Source organism: Entelurus aequoreus, linkage group LG02 (genome assembly GCF_033978785.1).
Source record: "Entelurus aequoreus isolate RoL-2023_Sb linkage group LG02, RoL_Eaeq_v1.1, whole genome shotgun sequence".
NCBI classification, from domain to species: Eukaryota; Metazoa; Chordata; class Actinopteri; order Syngnathiformes; family Syngnathidae; genus Entelurus; species Entelurus aequoreus.
The window spans coordinates 63740089-63759718 of NC_084732.1; the positions used below are offsets into that span (position 1 = coordinate 63740089).

General features: G+C 38.6%; 1 protein-coding gene across 2 annotated transcripts in view; it reads left to right on the plus strand.

Annotated features, from left to right (window-relative positions):
- The window catches only part of samd4a (sterile alpha motif domain containing 4A), a 169804-nt gene that overhangs the window by 82058 nt on the left and 68116 nt on the right, over window positions 1–19630 (plus strand). Inside the window, exon 4 of one of the 2 annotated variants that reach the window (XM_062030506.1) lies at window positions 17070–17351. The exons of the other annotated variant lie outside the window; for it this stretch is intronic. Within the exon in view, the coding sequence (XP_061886490.1) occupies window positions 17070–17351 (282 nt within the window). The remainder of the gene's footprint in view (window positions 1–17069; window positions 17352–19630) is intronic. 2 annotated transcript variants of the gene reach the window in all.

Here is a 19630-nt window from a genome sequence, read left to right on the forward strand (position 1 = left end):
TCACCACTGTATTCATATTTTTTACACTTCTCCAAGAAGTGGAGAAGTGTACATTTTTTGTAAAGTTAAAATTTGTACTTCTTCTGTTTGATTTTGTCATTACTGCCACTTGTGGTGGAAAAGTGCATTACTAAATGAGTATGAAAATAAAATGATGAGAAAAGCCTTTAAGACCCGAATAATTAAACATGACCTTGTACAACTTGTTAAAGGTCCAACAAGGTTAACTCATATAAGCCAGAGCCAAATTGATCTACTGTTTAGCAATAAGTCAGATAGGATAACAACATCTTTTAACATGATCACTGGTCTGATCTGATCATAACCTAACACTTGTATCTACAAAATTACCGAAAAGAAAATACAATCAAACTAAATGTGGATATTTTAAAATTCCCAAAAATGAGCTTTACAATTTCAATGATAAAATGAATGAAATCAACTGGGGTGAATTGGAATGGATGTGGAAACTGATATGTCATATGTTCATCTCTACAATTAACTCAATATTAAAACAGTTTAAAAAAGAAACAAAACCTAGACGTTTAAAAAAAAAAAAAAAAAAAAAAAATTCCCATGGATAAACAAACACACATAAAGATTGATGAAAGAGAAATATTTGGCCTTAAGAGCAGCATTAAAATCTAAACAAGTGAATGATAAGCACAGGTATATGACCCTCAGAATTACAGTAATAACAGAACTAAGAAATGCTAAAGCATCCTTTTTTATAACTAAAATCAAAGAAGGGAAGGGAAACTGTAAAATGATTTGGGACCAGCTAAAAACAATGACAGGAAAAGACCACAAAATTGCAGACAGTAAATTGCAACTACTGATAAATGGTTGTATATCAGAAGGTCCATCGCAAGTTGGAACGCGAATGAATGAAATGAATTGGCGTGGCGAAGTTGGTAGAGTGGCCGTGCCAGCAATCGGAGGGTTGCTGGTTACTGGGGTTCAATCCCCAACTTCTACCATCCTAGTCACGTCCGTTGTGTCCTTGGGCAAGACACTTCACCCTTGCTCCTGATGGGTGCTGGTTAGCGCCTTGCATGGCAGCTCCCGCCATCAGTGTGTGAATGTGTGTGTGAATGGGTGAATGTGGAAATACTGTCAAAGCGCTTTGAGTACCTTGAAGGTAGAAAAGTGCTATACAAGTATAACCCATTTATCATTTATTTATCATTAAGTTGCGTCTGCATTTAATGAGTATTTTGTTCAGTCTATTAAACTGTTAACATGCAGTCCTCCTCCTGACTCTATACAAGATGTACCCTTGAGTTCAACCCATCCTGTGTTTTTTCTAAATGAAGTCTCACAATCAAAAGTGGACAAATTAATAAGTGTACTTAAAAAACTCCAGATCTAAGGATGCGTATGGAATGGACTCCATACTGCTAAAAGCTCACAGAGAGGCACTGTCTGGTCCTATCACCAAAATAATAAATGCATTCTTTAGATAGGCTCTGTGCCTAAGAGACTGGAAGCCAGCCATTGTCACGCCGGTCTTTAAGTCAGGAAAACAAATGAGGTCACAAACTACAGACCTATTAGAATTCTCCCTGTGGTATCAAAGATTGATGAGAGGTGTGACCAGCTATTGGCCCATCTTAACAACTCGCCGTACAGACTACACGCCATGCAGTTTGGCTTTAGAGCCAACCATTCCACCAACACTGCCGCTTGTTTTTTTGGGGGGGAATGTAAAATCCAAGATGGACAAGGGGGGTGTAGTTGGTGTTGTTTTCCTGGACTTAAAGAGGGCATTTGATACCATTAGTCATGATGTTCTCATCTCAAAATTGTCAGGATTTAAAGGCCTACTGAAATGATTTTTATTTATTTAAACGGGAATAGCACATCCATTCTATGTGTCATACTTGATCATTTCGCGATATTGCCATATTTTTGCTGAAAGGATTTAGTAGAGAAAATCGACGATAAAGTTCGCAACTTTTGCTCGCTGATAAAAAAAAAGCCTTGCCTGTACCGGAAGTAGCGTGACGTCACAGGAGCTAGTATTCCTCACAATTCCCCATTGTTTACAATGGAGCGAGAGAGATTCGGACCGAGAAAGTGATGATTACCCCATTAATTTGAGCGAGGATGAAAGATTCGTAGATGAGGAACTTTACAGTGAACGACTTGAGAGGCAGTGATGGACGTATCTTTTTTCGCTCTGACCGTAACTTAGGTACAAGCTGGCTCATTGGATTCCACACTCTCCTTTTTCTATTGTGGATCACGGATTTGTATTTTAAACCACCTCGGATACTATATCCTCTTGAAAATGAGAGTCGAGAACGCGAAATGGACATTCAGTGCCTTTTATCTCCACGACAATACATCGGCGAAATGCTTTAGCTACGAGCTAACGTGATAGCATCGTGCTTTAACTGCATATAGAAACAAAAAAAATAAACCCCTGACTGGAAGGATAGATAGAAAATCAACAATACTATTAAACCGTGGACATGTAAATACACGGTTAATGCTTTCCAGGCTGGCGAAGGTTAACAATGCTGTGCTAACGACGCCATTGAAGCTAACTTAGCAACCAGACCTCACAGAGCTATGTACTCTCTCCTTTTTCTATTGTGAATCACGGATTTGTATTTTAAACCACCTCGGATACTATATCCTCTTGAAAATGAGAGTCGAGCACGCAAATGGACATTTAAAGTGACTTTTATCTCCAAGACAATACATCGGTGACACACTTAGCTACTGAGCTAGCGCGATAGCATCGTTCTCAAATGAAGATAGAAGCAAAATAAATAAACCCCTGACTGGAAGGATAGATAGAAAATCAACAATACTATTAAACCGTGGACATGTAAATACACGGTTAATGCTTTCCAGGCTGGCGAAGGTTAACAATGCTGTGCTAACGACGCCATTGAAGCTAACTTAGCAACCAGACCTCACAGAACTATGTACTCTCTCCTTTTTCTATTGTGAATCACGGATTTGTATTTTAAACCACCTCGGATACTATATCCTCTTGAAAATGAGAGTCGAGCACGCGAAATGGACATTTAAAGTGACTTATCTCCAAGACAATACATCGGTGACACACTTAGCTACTGAGCTAGCGCGTAGCATCGTTCTCAAATGAAGATAGAAACCCATCAACAGCCGTGCTCACCTGCATTCCAGCGATCAACGGCACGACGAAGGACTTCATCCGTGGGTTTGGCGGCAAGCATCGGCTAGGCGTAGTAAGTAGTCCTTGTTGTGTTGCTGTAAGTATTGTAATGCCCCGCAGTGAAGAAGGAGTCACACAGACGAGGAAGCGCTGCTCAATCGCTTTATTAAAAAGCGGTAACTGGTTGTAGTTCAAAAAGTAACGCACACACATACACGAGCTGCTGTTAGCCAAAACTCACACTCACACACACAAGTTCTCCGCCAACTCACGCGTTCCCCAAACCCTTAAAGACAGTACACTAATGCAAATATCACAGATATTACAGTATTGTACTTAGCCGCTAAGACACCGATCGATCCCACCTACAACGTTCTTCTTTGCAGTCTCCATTGTTCATTAAACAAATTGCAAAAGATTCACCAACACAGATGTCCAGAATAATGTGGAATTTTGTCGAAGAAAACAAGAGGGTTTTCTATCGGGTCCGATGGGGTCCAACCACTTCCGTTGCTTTTGTGACGTCACGCGCATAAATCATATCCAAAGGAGTTTTTCAACCGGAAGTGTGGCAGGAATTTTAAAATTGCACTTTATAAGTTAACCCGGCCGTATTGGCATGTGTTGAAATGTTAAGATTTCATCATTGATATATAAACTATCAGACTGCGTGGTTGGTAGTAGTGGGTTTCAGTAGGCCTTTAATTTCTCTCCTGATGTTCAGTGTTGGGACTAACGCGTTACAAAGTAACGCATTACTGTAACCAATGTTCCCTCTAATTGTTCATGTGTCTGAGCAAACACAAAAACTCCCTGAGCATTCAGTGGAGCACATGTGAGCAACATCACACGTGGCAATACCAGCAGCACACCTGTCTCAAACCAATCTTTTATAATAACACTCAAATGAGAGGAGTCATTTTCATGAGATTATTTAGTAATATTAGTGATTTGGCCCACTTGTAATGAAAATAAAATAAATTTTGTTTTTCATAAGCTATGGATTAGTATTGTACAATATGTTTGGGTGGGGGTCCTGCTTTGGAAATCATTTGTACCCCTTTCAGAGATCACATTTAGCTCCCCTTAAACATCCTCATGTTGCACAATGAAATGTAAGCATAGGATGAAGTGTGCATTCCTGTAACTTTCTCTAGTAACAGCATTCCATGATTAATATAAATAAATTAACATTAATAATAAATGACAGTAGAATAAGCACACGTATGACTGAGGAGTCATAGTGTAACTTTGTGTGGTGTGTGAGTTGTCCGACTTTTTGTGTGGCCATAAACGCACCAGTGGTTTAGTGGTATGCATGTTGGTGACAGATGACAAGTTGGTTTTGGCCTGGTTTGTACGGCAGAAAATGACTAGTTTTTCGAGATAGAAGTTTTTTACTCATGTTTTTGGTGTGGTTATGGCCGAATATAAACAGTTTTGCTCAATAAAGTGATCGATATAATTCCTGTCCTCGAAGCATCTCGATAGACGTTACAATAATTGAACGGTGTTCAATTGAACGGTGTTGACAACAAGGGCCGCTTGTTGTCACTGTCACTCAGAGTTGCATTGCAAAATTACACAGAATAAATGTGTTTATTTTGTTTAGAATTCAGATGGGTTTGATTTGGTGCGTGGCATATATTTGCTGTGCGCAGAGGACGCTTGAACAGTGCGCAATTGCCCCTTAGAGGGAATGTTGACTGTAACGCCTTTATTTTCGGCAGTAACTAGTAGTCTAACGCGTTATTTTTTATATTCAGTAACTCAGTTACCGTTACTACATGATGCGTTACTGCGTTATTTTTTTATGTAGTATCGGCTGAAACAGAAGATCTGAGTGTGTTTTATTGGAGAGTTGCAGCGTTGTCCTTCTGAATCTTCCTGTCTCACAAGAGGCGCGCTGTGTGTGCGTGTGCATGTGTGTGTGTGTGGTTGAGGTGGCGTGTCTGTGTTTACTAACAAGACATCATGGCGAAGTCGAGTTTCTTAACATGGAGATAGTCTCACTACTTTTCTTTTGTCGAGCACAAAGAAAATAACATTTTAGTTAAATGTAAGTCGTGTCTTGGATCAAAGATCCTATCTACTGCCCAAAACAGCAAGTCAAATCTGCTGAAACACCTACAAAAGCAACATGCTTCGACGAAGCTAGTAAAGAGAGACATAGACTCCGATGCCACTTCACCTCCATCTCCACCGCCACCTAAGGATTTTATCGGAGGCACTGCTAGCCAGGACTACATTGATAGAGCCATTGCGGCGTATGTGCTAGAAGACATGCAGGCTATTTCTACGGAAACATTTTCAAAGTACCTGGACAGGGAGGACATAAACATGGAAAGCGAGCTAAAGAAAACACTCCAAACTATGCCTCTGCTCATCATTCAGCACTAAAGGTACACACTCTGTAAATTCTCTCATATACTGTTGCTCTTTCATTCTAGACTTCTAGAGTGTTTGATTATCACATCACTCTAAATCAGTGGTTCTTAACCTGGGTTTGATCGAACACTAGGGGTTCGGTGAGTCGGCTTCAGGGGTTCGACGGAGCCTCCACCGCGGAGGTCAAGACACACCCGACTCATCGTGTAAATAAAAACTTCTCCCTATCGACGTATTATGGATACCCCCAAACTATGTTCCTTGTAATTTTCCATCTGATTTGTAGGGGTGTAATTTGTTGTGAGTTCATGCACTGTGTTGGTTTTGTTCTTTGAACAAGGTGATGTTCATGCACGGTTCATTTTGTGCACCAGTAAAAAAAACATATAACACTGTCTTGAAGGGTTCGGTGAATGCACATATGAAACTGGTTGGGTTCGGTACCTCCAACAAGGTTAAGAACCACTGCTCTAAATGTATAGACTATAAAGTTCACAAACATAAAGAGGGATCCTAGTGGGCCAGGCCAATCTTTCCTTATCTCTAAACTAAAACTGGGGAAATGTGTAGTGTTCTGGGCTTCAGTACAGTGTTGATCTCCTGAACACATGATTTTATTTCTCAATTCCTTGAGAGAAAAAATGCCTGGTTAGGCTTTGTGTATGTCATGTGTGCCTTCCTTGGGTGAAGCCAGGTTTACAGCTATGTTGTGACATGTTATTATGCTGTTTGTTACTTATGTATGTTATGTTGCAGCTATCTAAAATAGTTTTGTCAATTTGTTCTGGCCTGAAATAAATTGGCCCTTTGAAACATATCTTTGTCTTCGTGTGTTGTATGTAGACCACATTGCTTAGCAAAGTTCAGTGATGCAAATGCATGTCAAGTTGATCAACAGATTGTATTATTCTCCAGAGCAATAACAGTACTGAAATGAAGGCTAAAAGGGCATTAATGGGAGCCTTAAAAAAAAAAGAAGAAAAAAAGAAGTAACTAAATAGTTACTTTTCACAGTAACGCATTACTTTTTGGTGTAAGTAACTGAGTTACTTTTGAAATAAAGTAACTGTAACTAGTTACTGGTTTTCAGTAACTAACCCAACACTGCTGATGTTATACATTAGATGAAGTTTTATTTAGATGGTAGAACAAGCTGTCAGGGTTAAAACATGAATTTTCCTGTCATCTTGCTAATGACGTAGGTGTACCACATGGGTTAATTCTGGGGCCACTTTTATTTAGTCTCTACATCAGTGACCTGCCATATGTGTGCTTTGAATGTGAAATACAAATGTACACAGATGATACTGTGGTCCATGTACATGGGAAGGACAAGCAGGAAGTCGCAAGAAAACTCTAAAACCATGGAGTCTGTTTCTAAATGGTTTTACAACTCATGTCTTCATTTAAATGTTAAAAAGACGGAGTGTATGTTTTTTACTAAGAAGAAATCCGATTTACCAGATCCTGTGGTGCTCATTGCAGGAGAAAATATCTGCATTGTAACTTTGTATAAATACTTGGGAATCATTTTATATTCACAATTTACATTTAAAAAGCATGTCGAGTAAGTAATTTGCACGGCTAAACTAAATCTAGCTAATTTTAAGTATATCAGACAGAGTTTGAATACAGACACTGCTGAATAATTTTTTTAATACAATTATAATTCCACATTTGTCTTACTGTGTCACCAGCTGGTCTCATGGCTGTAAGACAACACTGAAACCGATCTGCTCTTTCTATAAGCAGGCTCTGAAAGTCCTGGACATGAAATCTTTTCGTCATCATCACTGTAATATATTGGAAAAATATCAGCTACTGAACTAGTAAAATTTGGTAAAATTTCATGATGCTAATCTGGTTTATAAATCTTGCGTAGTTTGGCCCCACCACCACTTTTTATTTTGTACATTTGAGCAGGGGACAAACTAGATCTGCCTCCTCAAACAACCTGAAAGTTCCCTTCAGGAAAAGTGCCTTCAGCCAGTCTGCCTTCTCAGTAAGGGCAGTCCAGTTTTGGAACATTATCCCTTCTCATATATGATATGTTGATACATTAAGGCAATTCAAAAATATGCTAAAATCATGGTTACTTGAGAATCAGACTTGTGAACATCGTCATTAATGTATTTTCGTTTGCTGCTTTGTGCTTCCTGCCTGCTCTCTGTGTAACCATGCCTGTGTGTAATTGTTCATGGTGCTGTTGAAGCTTAATGTATAGTGCCTGTGCTGAATGTTGCTGTAGATGTGTGTGAGATATTAATACATTTTTTTACTATTTTAATTAGGCTCTTAATGATTGTTGTTTTAATTGTACATTGTTTGCTCCTGGCAATCTACATCTTACCCAGGGACTATGGTTGCAAACTAGCTTTGTAGCTAAGACTTGCACATTTACAGCAATGTTGATCAAGGTGCATTGTTCCTGTTCAAATAAACTAATAAAAAAAACAAAAAACAATAACAACTGAGTACCCCTGGCGCCCATAAGGACCAAAGCTGAGAAACCAATGTTTTTTGGCGACCCAACAATGGGCCCTGGCCCTATTGTTAAACAAACTGCTAATGAAAAAAAAACTTTAAACCATGCTCACTAGCCACAGCTTTAAAAGTGGCCTTCGAAAACCATTTTTGTAGCAACCTGGATAGGTTTTACAATAATGATAACATTTGACAGTGATCTTGTGGTGTTTTCTTACAATTTACAATTTAAATAAAGTCTTACTACTCACTACTACACGAGGGTTGTCTATTCAAATTTGTGTTGGCCCTTCCCTGCGATAATTACAAAGCAAGAGCTGCTGCTTTGTGTCAACCAGCAGCCAAGGGAAGTCCTTTTCCCACCCACTCTGGTTTGTCCCTATTTTTTGTTGCCTGGAGTATTTTCTGTCGTGGAAGTAGTCTGGCTGTCGGCTTCAACACCCGTGCTACCTAGACAAAGGAAGTCAAAACTTTTTTTTCTTCAGCATGTGCTACATGTACAGCGTTTTCTACTCATTATCTTTTGTCAAATGGGTAATGCTGGTTCATACATGGATGGGTAGAGATACCCTAGTATTAAGATACCAAGGAGTTATAATTAGAAAAGGATGGAGGAATTAGGTGTCAATAGTTTTTATTTTATGAATGTTTATTTTATAGACCACTACAATTGAATTGAGTTAAAATAAATAAACTCAAGATATAATTGAACAGCGTACTTTTGTTTGTCACAATTCGTTCTTAGACATAAGATTACCGTGGGTTGTATGATTCATGGTAAATGCGCTTCAAAACACTAGTTGTTTTCGTTGGATTTCTACTAATTTACTTTGGTGCTACAAAATGCTATTTTATTACAATGTTGTATGTCATTCCCTCATGACTGTTGTCTTTTCAGATTCTGAGTTTTGTTTAATTTTAATTTTAGGGGGTGATCAAGGGGATGGGTCAAATGCAGAGGACAAATTTCACCACACCTAGTGTGTGTGTGACAATCATTGGTACTTTAACTTCAGATACATTTTCAACATAGATTAATGAATCCGTTATTTATAACCATATTTTTCCATACACCACCAAAGGAAGTTAATACTACATTTTTAGAAAAAAAAAGAAAGTTAAAATCTAAAATGAAATATGTATATTTTAGGGGATGTTTGTAATTTGCTCACAGTTGAATTTTTCAAACCAAGAAATGTAACAAGAACACCACCGGTAGCTTATGTTACCATTAGTGGTTTAACAGAAGAGAGATACAGTATATATTTTTAAATTGTTTTATATTTTACACAATTACTAATTATAATGAATAAAATTGCTCGTGGGTGTAAGAAATTTGTTTGGTGTTCTTGCTTGTATGCACAGCTGTATGCTTGACTCTTCCAGTCTCGCGGTATCTCTGTTGCTACCTGCTGATGACACTCAGTGAAACTCTAAAGTCAGTGACCACTTTCCTCTGAGAACATCCAGTTTGAAACTTTGCAATGGCGGGCTACTGCTAATCAAATTTGGGTGCGGTCTTTGAACCACACTAGGTTATAATCATGCAACATCTGACTGAAACTTGTATTACCTCTGCCAGGAGGTTATGCAATTGCCGGGATTTGTCTGTTAGCAACTAGGGGTGTAACGATTTGTTTTAACAACGATTAATTTTTTTTCGTAATTTGGGGTTGCCGATACAATCCAGAGATGATGATATTTTTTTTAGAACGATCCGGTCCAAAACGATTCAGTGAGTTGAAATCAATGATGTACTTTTTAGCACACAAAAAAACAATTAACTAGCGTGACTGTGAAATAAATACTGGATACTGGACACTGCTGGTGAAGTTTCCTATATTGGTATTTCTTGTAAGGGAATTGGGTATAGATGAATTATAGATATAAACAAGCAAATAAACGACATTAATGGCCAATGCATTCATATCTTATTTGAATAAAGTACAACCAACACTTTAGGTTGAATAACAAATGAAAACATTTTCTGCTCTCATTTTCAATATTCAAGAAATGTTCATTAAAAGTACAGTAACCAACATTTTAGCAGAAGATTTAGTTGCTAAATAAAGTTCCACGACTTGGACATACAGTAGCTATTCTCTGTTGTGGCGATGCTGATGAAGGACAGCACCCCAGGTGTGCAGAAGCATGTATGCACCCTCATCCCTGTTGATGGTGTTGGCCCTTCGCTTCCTAATTTCCATAGTCTCCCTGATCCATCGCTTCTATTTCTTTCTTTTTCATGAAATTACTTTTTTTTGGCTGTTTATGTTGCTGCTTCATGTTCTGTTCTGGAAGTCTTTGCGCCGCCATAACTTACTCTGCTGTCATGCGGCACTATCATGCAAAGCCAACCTTTTTTACCTTAAGGTACCTGCTTATGTGTATTTTAGATCTGCATAAGTCCTGAAAATTTCAAATCAAACCGTGGAGGCTTTGCAGAGACATACAGTATATAAAAACAATCTTGTCTTCCTTCCTACTTCCTCCAAATGGTCCGTTTGGAATTTTGTTCAAGTGTGACTTTTTGTTTAAGTGTGACGTCAGCGGGTTATCCATATATGGCAGACATTTACCCTAACGCCCTTGGGTGACTCAGCCAATTTGAATGTACATATATCAGACTGTGCTACAAAATCATGTCGACGATGAAACCCAATGAAGGAAAATGCTTTGTTTGTTTTAACCAGCACAAGTCACTGCACTAACTTTTAGCCTCATCTGAAGTAAAATGTGCCTTACTTTTATGATTTGTGGCAATTTGCCTTCATCTGTGAAGAAGTCGCTTTGAGTGTGTAGCAATTAGTACGGCTTCAACCACAAACTTTCACAAAAAGATGGATTTTCCGGGGAAAAAAATGCTTTTAATGGCGGACACAGTGACTGTTATTTATGAGAATGGAGGAGACAATGAATCGGTAAGTAATAACAGTAGGTTATAAATGGGTGCATAGTACATTAGCAATGTTAGCTCAAGTTGTTTTGTAGCTAGTTTAGCCTTCTAATGTGACACAATAGTGTCACGGTCCACTGGCAAAATAAAGGATGATCTTCCTAAAAACTACTTTTATTTGGATCAGTACCTACTGTGTTTGGCAATGGACCATTTATCAATATAATTTGTTATTACGTTTGCGAACCTCGCGAACGATTATGTAGCCCGTAGAAACAGTATAACATTGTTGGGCCTCTATTGTTTACAAGAATTCGAAGCAGCAATGCAGTAAAAATATTACCATGACGTAGAATAGAAAAGTATTATATTGTCAATATACACATGCATACGTCCAGGATTTAGTATTGGGGAGATGACTTGGTAGAAGTCTAATCTTAGCCATCGTTTCTTACCAGAAATTTTCCGACCCGGTGTTCTTACTTCGTTGTCTCCTCAGTCAGCTGACAAAAAAACCACGATGAGTTGCAGGGTCCCGCTGTATGATCCGGGATGTTGTGTTGTGCTGAAAGTGAAGTAAAAATTTGATGGCTGGTGGCGATCACTGGTGTACATATTCCATACGGTCTTAGCAAACAAGACAAAAAACATTTACTGTAGTAAACAAGACTGCTGGGGCTGGGATGAAAGGTAGTCAGAGTGAGGGGGTGTGGTAAGGAGGGCTTAATTTGCATCTAACAACAACCAACCATTGTGACCAAATAACCAAAATGAGATGTTTTAAAAATTGAAAAAAAATTATGGTATGACCGTTTTAGAGTTGTTTTGCGGCTTTATGTTATGTTGTGTTGTTGGCTTTTGCACATGCACTGTTGCTGAAAGTTTTTGTTGTAATTAATTATATTGTCTTGTGACGTTTGCATTTTTTATGACCTTACTCAGCCGCCATAGATTCCCGCCATATTTGTTTTGATGGCGCCAGATACGGGCAGACTGACTTAACGTTTAACATTCTTATCATTAAAAGTGCTAAAAGTGCTGGGCGGTCCTGCAGCGGCCTACTTGGGTGGGGGGGCTGGGGCAGGCCCTGCCGTGCTATCCTAGGGGGGTTTGGGCTCGTGGGGGCCCGGTTGCTGGTGGGGCGGGACGGTCTTCCCGTCCGGCTGCGGGGAGTCTCTGGGCCCCTCTGGGCGGGGCGTCCTGTCTTTCTGCCCGTTGGGGGTGTGATCTCTCGCTGGCTTGGGGGCTGGCTGTCCGTTTCTCCCGTGCCTTGTCCTCTGCTGGGCGCGTCTGTCTATGGCCTGCCGCTGGCCCTGCCGGGCACTGCACCTGCTGTTTTGGGTTGGGTTCTCTGGGTGGCTGGGGCTGTACTTTGGCTCCCGCACACACTGGGAGATATATACTTTTCACATACATACTCACATACACACAATTATTCATACATATACAGTATACACACATACGTATATTCATTCATTAATACATACATACGTGCACACATTGGTACTTTCCCACATTCAGTACATACATACACCTACATGGTACATACTGTACATACACCACCACATGTGCATATACAGTATACACTCATGCATATAATCATGTTTCATCAAACATATATTAACATTGTTCCCCTACTGGGTAACACACGGCACACTGACAAAGTTTTAAACTAATGTTACTATAACAATCTATAAGGTTAATAAAGTTTGGTTCTCTTTCTTCCCCTCCATTTATCTGCTTTCTTTTGTAATTCAAGTTATCAATACATATATGTAATGTTGCATTTGAAACAATTGTATTGTTGATAATAGAGGTAATTGTTATTATTCATTATTAATAGTGCTATTTCTGTTGGTATTTGTATTGCTCTATTAGTAGTGCAATAATGTTTATTGTCATTTCTGTGTTATTAATATTTCTTTCACTAACTGCTTCTTTGCTATCACTTTTCGTACCATATTTTTACATATCGTATTTGCTGATGCTGTTCTGTTGTTGTTGTGGTTGTAATTGTTGTTGTTGTTGTCGCTCTGTCTCATCCCCCTCTTGTCCCTGCAATTTCCCCTTCTGTCGTCATATTTTTCTCTTTCTTTCCCTTACTGCTCCGGTCCGGCTGTGCCAAACATTATTATAAAATCTGTTTGATAAAGTCAAATACAAATAAGACAACAAGAGAAGTATATCACATTTCTCTTTTGTATAGTAAATCTGTACAGCAAATATAGTCATCTACATCAACAATATGATTTGCCTGAGTAGCTGGACAGGACAAAAAAAGAAGAAGTGCTAAACGTCATATAAAGTCTGCCCTTCCTAAATCTAATGTTTTCTTTTTTCTAGTATCGATAAAATCGAGCAATTCCCATTTGAAACGATCTTGGATCAATACCTATCTTCCGAAAGGCTAACTTGCTGAGCACAGATCAATGTAGTTGAATCTAAGGAATATACATCGATATATCGATTAGTCATTACACCTCAATTAGGAACATAACGTTTGTTTTGTTTACATTACCTTACGTTCAATACAAACTTCGACTTCAGTGTGTGTACCTGCTCCGCAGAGACAAAGACAGAACATTTTCTATTGTTCTATTTAATCTATTTCTATTATATAGTTACTTTTGAGTTCATAGACGGTCATGCTCAATAACTGGTTGCACAAATTTAGATTTCTTCATTTGAAAGAAGAAAGAACATTAATTTGTGTTTCAGAGACTGCATATGATTTGCACTATCTATTATAGTTCTGATTTGTAGAAACAATGAATACTGTATTCACATACACATTTTCATCATAAACATCCTCAATAATAAAGAGTGGTATGAGTGTAAACGATGTCTAACATCATTATGGCTGGACCACCTGGAGAGATTAAGAATTTTAATGAGTTTTCTAAGAATTCTTCAGGAGATAGGACTTGGCAGGGGTCAGTGCTCTCCGAGTACTTTTGTAGTTATATTTGTAACTGAGTCTTGTAAGATGACCGCTGAAAGGACGGCAGCAGTAACTAGGGAGATACTTTTGTTTACATCTTCATCTTCTCACACACAGCACTGTCGTCATGGGCTCCAAAAAACAAGAGCGTTCAAAATAAATTCTCTGTGCGTTAGATCCTGTCTGCTTGCACAAAATAAGGGTCTTAAAAATAGCTTACGTGTTTACTGATATTGTTATATTATTTTGCACTTGAAGAAACTATACCTTAAAGCAATTTGCGGTGATGGAATGTTGCAGTACAAATACACTTTAAATTGCAATTCCTTTATTTCAAGGGTTTACAAATTAAGTTTAAACTGTCCAATTTACAAATTTGCACTTAAACATGTTACTTATGGTGAAGAGAAAAAAATGAAGTACATTTGTATTTTGTGACAGTGTTGAGGCATTTTAATTATTTAGGTGCAAAATGAATCAAATGAAATCGTGAGTAATTGATTTAGAACAGTGATTCTCAAACTGTGGTATGGGTACCACTAGTGATACGTAGGCCCCATCTAGTGGTACGCTAAATAATCACTTTATTAAGTGATTCATGTTTTATTTTTAAATATTCAAACATAGTGTTACTGTTCAAACTGTGTGTAATGTTACAGGGGCAAAACGTATTAAATATACTGTACTTGCTAACTAATTAAAACCTCTGCCTTGTTTTTAATGAATACTTAGGCTTATGACGCTACTACATTTTAATTTTGGTCATTATGGTGGTACTTGGAGAACCAAGTGTTTTCTGATGTGGTACTTGGTAAAAAAAAAAAAAAAAGTTTGAGAACCAGTCATTTAGAACTTTCTGACTCTATATCAAGATGGTTCAGTAAATTGGCCATAATACTCAGCCCTATGGATAATATCCCTTTAGGAATTTTGCCATTAAGCTCCTTTTTAGAGAACATTAAGTTGTGCAAAAAGTACTAAAACATTGAACAGATGAACATGTGTATACAAACCTTTAGAAAAGGTCAAATAAAGTTTTCCTGTAAAATGTATAATGCATTTTAAATTCATCCTGATATTTCATTCAAAAGCAAAATATCCCTACCTTTTCTGAGTAGCATATATCAATCGATCGATCGCTGTTTATTTGCAAGGCCCACAATTGCCTAAAAGGGCTTCACAAACCACAACAACATCCCCTGATCTAAACCTACAACTATTAGACCTTAAAAATGGAGATGCAAAATAGTAGTTAAAAAATAGTGAATGCCATATAGGAATGAGAATCGATAAGATTTTTCCGGTTCTGATTACACTTTTGATTCTGCTTAATGATTCGGTTCTTTGTTGATTTTTTTATCGATTCTTGTTTGGGAAAAAAAAGCACAAACAGGTGGATTAGCATCAATTTAGTCTAGGTTAGAGGCAACATGACCTTACAAAGCCAACAGTGAGGTCTTAAGGGGCACATACATTGCATTTTTTTTTTTTTACTTTTTTCCAAAATAAATACAAGGAATATTCTTTTGTAGAACTTAAGAAAATATAACATATGTGGAAATTACACAAGAATGTAACATTTAGTAATATTTTTAAAACATTAAAAATATTTGCCGTCTCTCTGGAAAATATACTAGTGCAAAGATTTGTTTGGAATACAAGGTCAAACAAATATGATGTATACTACTCAAGATATTTCAAGCCTTCTTCTTATATAATTATTTATATAATTTTGATGGTTATGGCTTACAGATTTTGAAAACCTTGAATTGAAAATCTGAGAAAATGTGGGGTTTTCAAAAAATGTAAGCCATGATGATAATTATGATAAAGGCTTTGCATTTCGGGCAGCACGGTGGAAGAGGGGTTAGTGCGTCTGCCTCACAATACGAAGGTCCTGAGTAGTCGTGAGTTCCGGCCTCGGGATCTTTCTGTGTGGAGTTTGCATGTCCTCCCCGTGACGGCGTGGGTTCCCTCCGGGTACTCCGGCTTCCTCCCACCTCCAAAGACATGCACCTGGGGATAGGTTCATTGGAAACACTAAGTTGGCCCTAGTGTGTGAATGTTGTCTGTCTATCTGTGTTGGCCCTGCGATGAGGTGGCGACTTGTCCAGGGTGTACCCCGCCTTCCGCCCGATTGTAGCTGAGATAGGCTCCAGCGCCCTCCGCGACCCCGAAGGGAATAAGCTGTAGAAAATGGATGGATGGATGGGCTTTGCATTTCTCACTTTGCAGGAGTTTATCACATATTAGTTTCACATTTGAAGTTGAATTGCTGACATGATGGACTTTTACACAATATTTTTATTTTTTGAGTTCCACCTGTATAATATAATGACTGAGTGAAAATATGGTTAGAGGAAAACATAGAACTTTTTTCTGATTACAATTGAACATTTACCTACTGAAAATCAGGAACACTGTGGCAAATGATTGCAAGCTTCTGACCACAAACTTAGTCACTGCGCGATGACATTAGTCTATCCTGGCCTAACTATACTCTTCCCTGCCGCGGTGAAAGGAGAGAAGTACAGCAGAGGTGATATGGAGCTAATACTGCCCGCCTTGAAACCAGTCAGAATCTGTCTCTCGTCATGCTCTTCTAAATGTGAAAACATTCATTTCAATTTAACAAATAATGGCGCTAACATTATAGGCGGTTGTATTAATTCTCAATGACTGCTGCTGGGATGAGATCGGCGCGGTTCAAAAACGACATTCATTTATAGTTATTGCATGCTGTGTGTTCAAATGTGTCAGCTAATTGCTTGTATGTCCTCCTCTTGATGAAATAGCAACCATACAATTATTACAAGTAGCGTTGTTGCTTTTTTTTCTTGTAAAATATAGCCAACCTTAGGAGCGTTTCTTCCACCTGGGCGCCATGTTTCTGTTTGATGTCACTATGCACATTGTGTAAAGACGTCAAAGCAAGAATCGTTAAGGAATCTTTTGAAAAGTTGGCAAACGATTCCAAAATTTTAATTTCAAAACCGGTTCTTGTTCTCGATTCTTATCTCTAATGCCATATTTGTGTGAAATACCTTTAAAAAAAATCCACACTTCAATCACATTGTGATAGTTTTAATTTAATCTTTTTGTATGACGTATGAAGGCCAAACCCTACAAAACATGTCACTGCCTGAATACTTCTTTATATAATTATTTTGGCTGCATGATTTACACTTGCTTTGTATTGTGATTCACAGTCCTAACAAGTGGCAATCAGCAGCACAGTCCTCTGAAGCGCTCGGTGTCTCTCACGCCTCCAATGAGTGGCCAAAGCAACCATCCCATGGGTCCTGTCTGGTTGTCCCAGGAAGATCTACGTAGTAGCAGAGGCCCAGCCCCCGATCACGCACCCTTGTCCCCTCAAAGCAGTATCGCTTCCTCAGGCAGTGGAGGAAGTGAGCATCTGGAAGAGACCAATTTAGGAGGGGGTTCAAGTCTGCATCGCAGTTCCTTTCATGAGGATGGCAGCGGTATGAGGGGTGAGTAGCAAGGGTGTCATTTTTCTTTTTGTCTTTATGCATGTAAGGTGTATCTAGGGGCATGCTTGTGTATTTTTATTTTTTTCACAAAAGAATGAAGACTAGAGTACAACATAATTAGCCTTTATCAGTCCTGCAGTGGGGAAATAATTATAATGATTTAAAACCTAGCCATTAGGCAGTGTGAATGTTTTCATAATATTTCATCCTTTATCTACCGTATTTTCCGGACAATAAGCTGCTACTGTTTACCTAAACTTTGCACCTAGCGACTTATACAAATGTGCGGCCAATCTATGGATTTTTCTTCACTAAAGACTAAATTCTACAAAACCCAAAACTAGAGATGTCCGATAATATCAGACTGCCGATATTATCGGCCGATAAATGCTTTAAAATGTGATATCGGAAATTATCGGTATCGGTTTCAAAAAGTAAAATTTATGACTTTTTAAAACGCCGCTGTACGGAGTGGTACACGGACGTAGGGAGATGTACAGAGCGCCATAAACCTTAAAGGCACTGCCTTTGTGTTCCGGCCCAATCACACAATATCTATGGCTTTTCACACACACAAGTGAATGCAATGCATACTTGGTCAACAGCCATACAGGTCACACTGAGAGTGGCCGTATAAACAACTTTAACACTGTTACAAATATGCGCCACACTGTAAACCCACACCAAACAAGAATGACAAACACATTTCGGGAGAACATCCGCAACGTAACACAATATAAACACAACAGAACAAATACCCAGAACCCCTTGCAGCACTAACTCTTCCGGGACGCTACAATATACACCCCATGCTTTCACCTACCCCCTATCCCCCCGAACCCCCACACCTCAACCCCACCCCCCCCACCCCGCCCACCTCAACCTCCTCTTGCTCTCTCAGGGAGAGCATGTCCCAAATTCCAAGCTGCTGTTTTGAGCCATGTTAAAAAAAATAATGCAATTGTGACTACAATAATAAATATGGCAGTGCCATGTTGGCATTTTTTTCCATAACTTGAGTTGATTTATTTTGGAAAACCTTGTTGCATTGTTTAATGCAGTGATTTTCAACCTTTTTTAAGCCGCGGCACACTTTTTACATTTACAAAATCCTGCGGCACACCACCAACCAAAATGACACTCTAACACAGTATATAATACATATAGTTAATAATATAGTTTTCTAAATGTATTTATACTCACTACTATTACAATGGCTTTACAAGCTCGCAGTATATGTTTCTGCCACAGTGTGGGACTTTTTTGATTTAGCTACGAGTTCAACAACAAGGTAGCAAGCTTTAAGGGCTCTCTTGTTTACCTTTGTGGTTTTTCTCAGAAAAGTTGCCTGTTTCTCATTGTTTGTACGTAAGCGTACAAAATAGTCCATCGGGGTGTTTCGTTTGGAGATGGCATTTAAGCTTGCTTGGCGCCATTGGATAGCTTCTCACCACACACCAAGCACTGCGGAGTCGGTGCTGTCGCATCCCCGGTGAAAGTCAATCCAAATGAAAGATAGCTTTCGCTTTATTGCCTCGAGCTCACCGTCTTTTTTTATTTTGTAGACCACTCATACTAGAGCCTTCATCTGGGTCAGAATTTTGTCCAGGACCCTGTTCGCCATTTGCATTTTCCCTTCTCAAAAACTTCTCCATCACTGTCACTTGCTCGCCTCCTCTTGCTGCGATCCCAAACTGTCACTGTCACGTGATGCGCAGCGCTAACTCGATTGTCTTTACAGGTATTTATCGCCCTCTGCTGCCACCTACTGAAATAGATGAGTATTACATTATCTGCCGCACTTTATTATAGCACGGACACCCGACAATGGTTAATTAGGAGATATTAGATAATTTCTCACGGCACACCTGACGATCTCTCAACAAAATTAGGCATAATAATGTGTTAATTCCACGACTGTATATATCGGTATCGGTTGATATCGGAATCGGTAATTAAGAGTTGGACAATATCGGATATCGGCAAAAAAGCCATTATCGGACATCTCTACCCAAAACCAGTGAAGTTGGCACGTTGTGTAATTCGTAAATAAAAACAGAATACGATGATTTGCAAATCCTTTTCAACTTATATTCAATTGAATACTTCAAAGACAAGATATTTAATGTTCGAACTGAGAAACTTAATTTTTTTTGCAAATAATCATTAATTTAGAATTTAATGGCAGTAACACATTGCAAAAAAGTTGGCACGGCATTTTTTTCCACTGTGTTACATGGCCTTTCCTTTTAACAACACTCAGTAAACATTTGAGAACT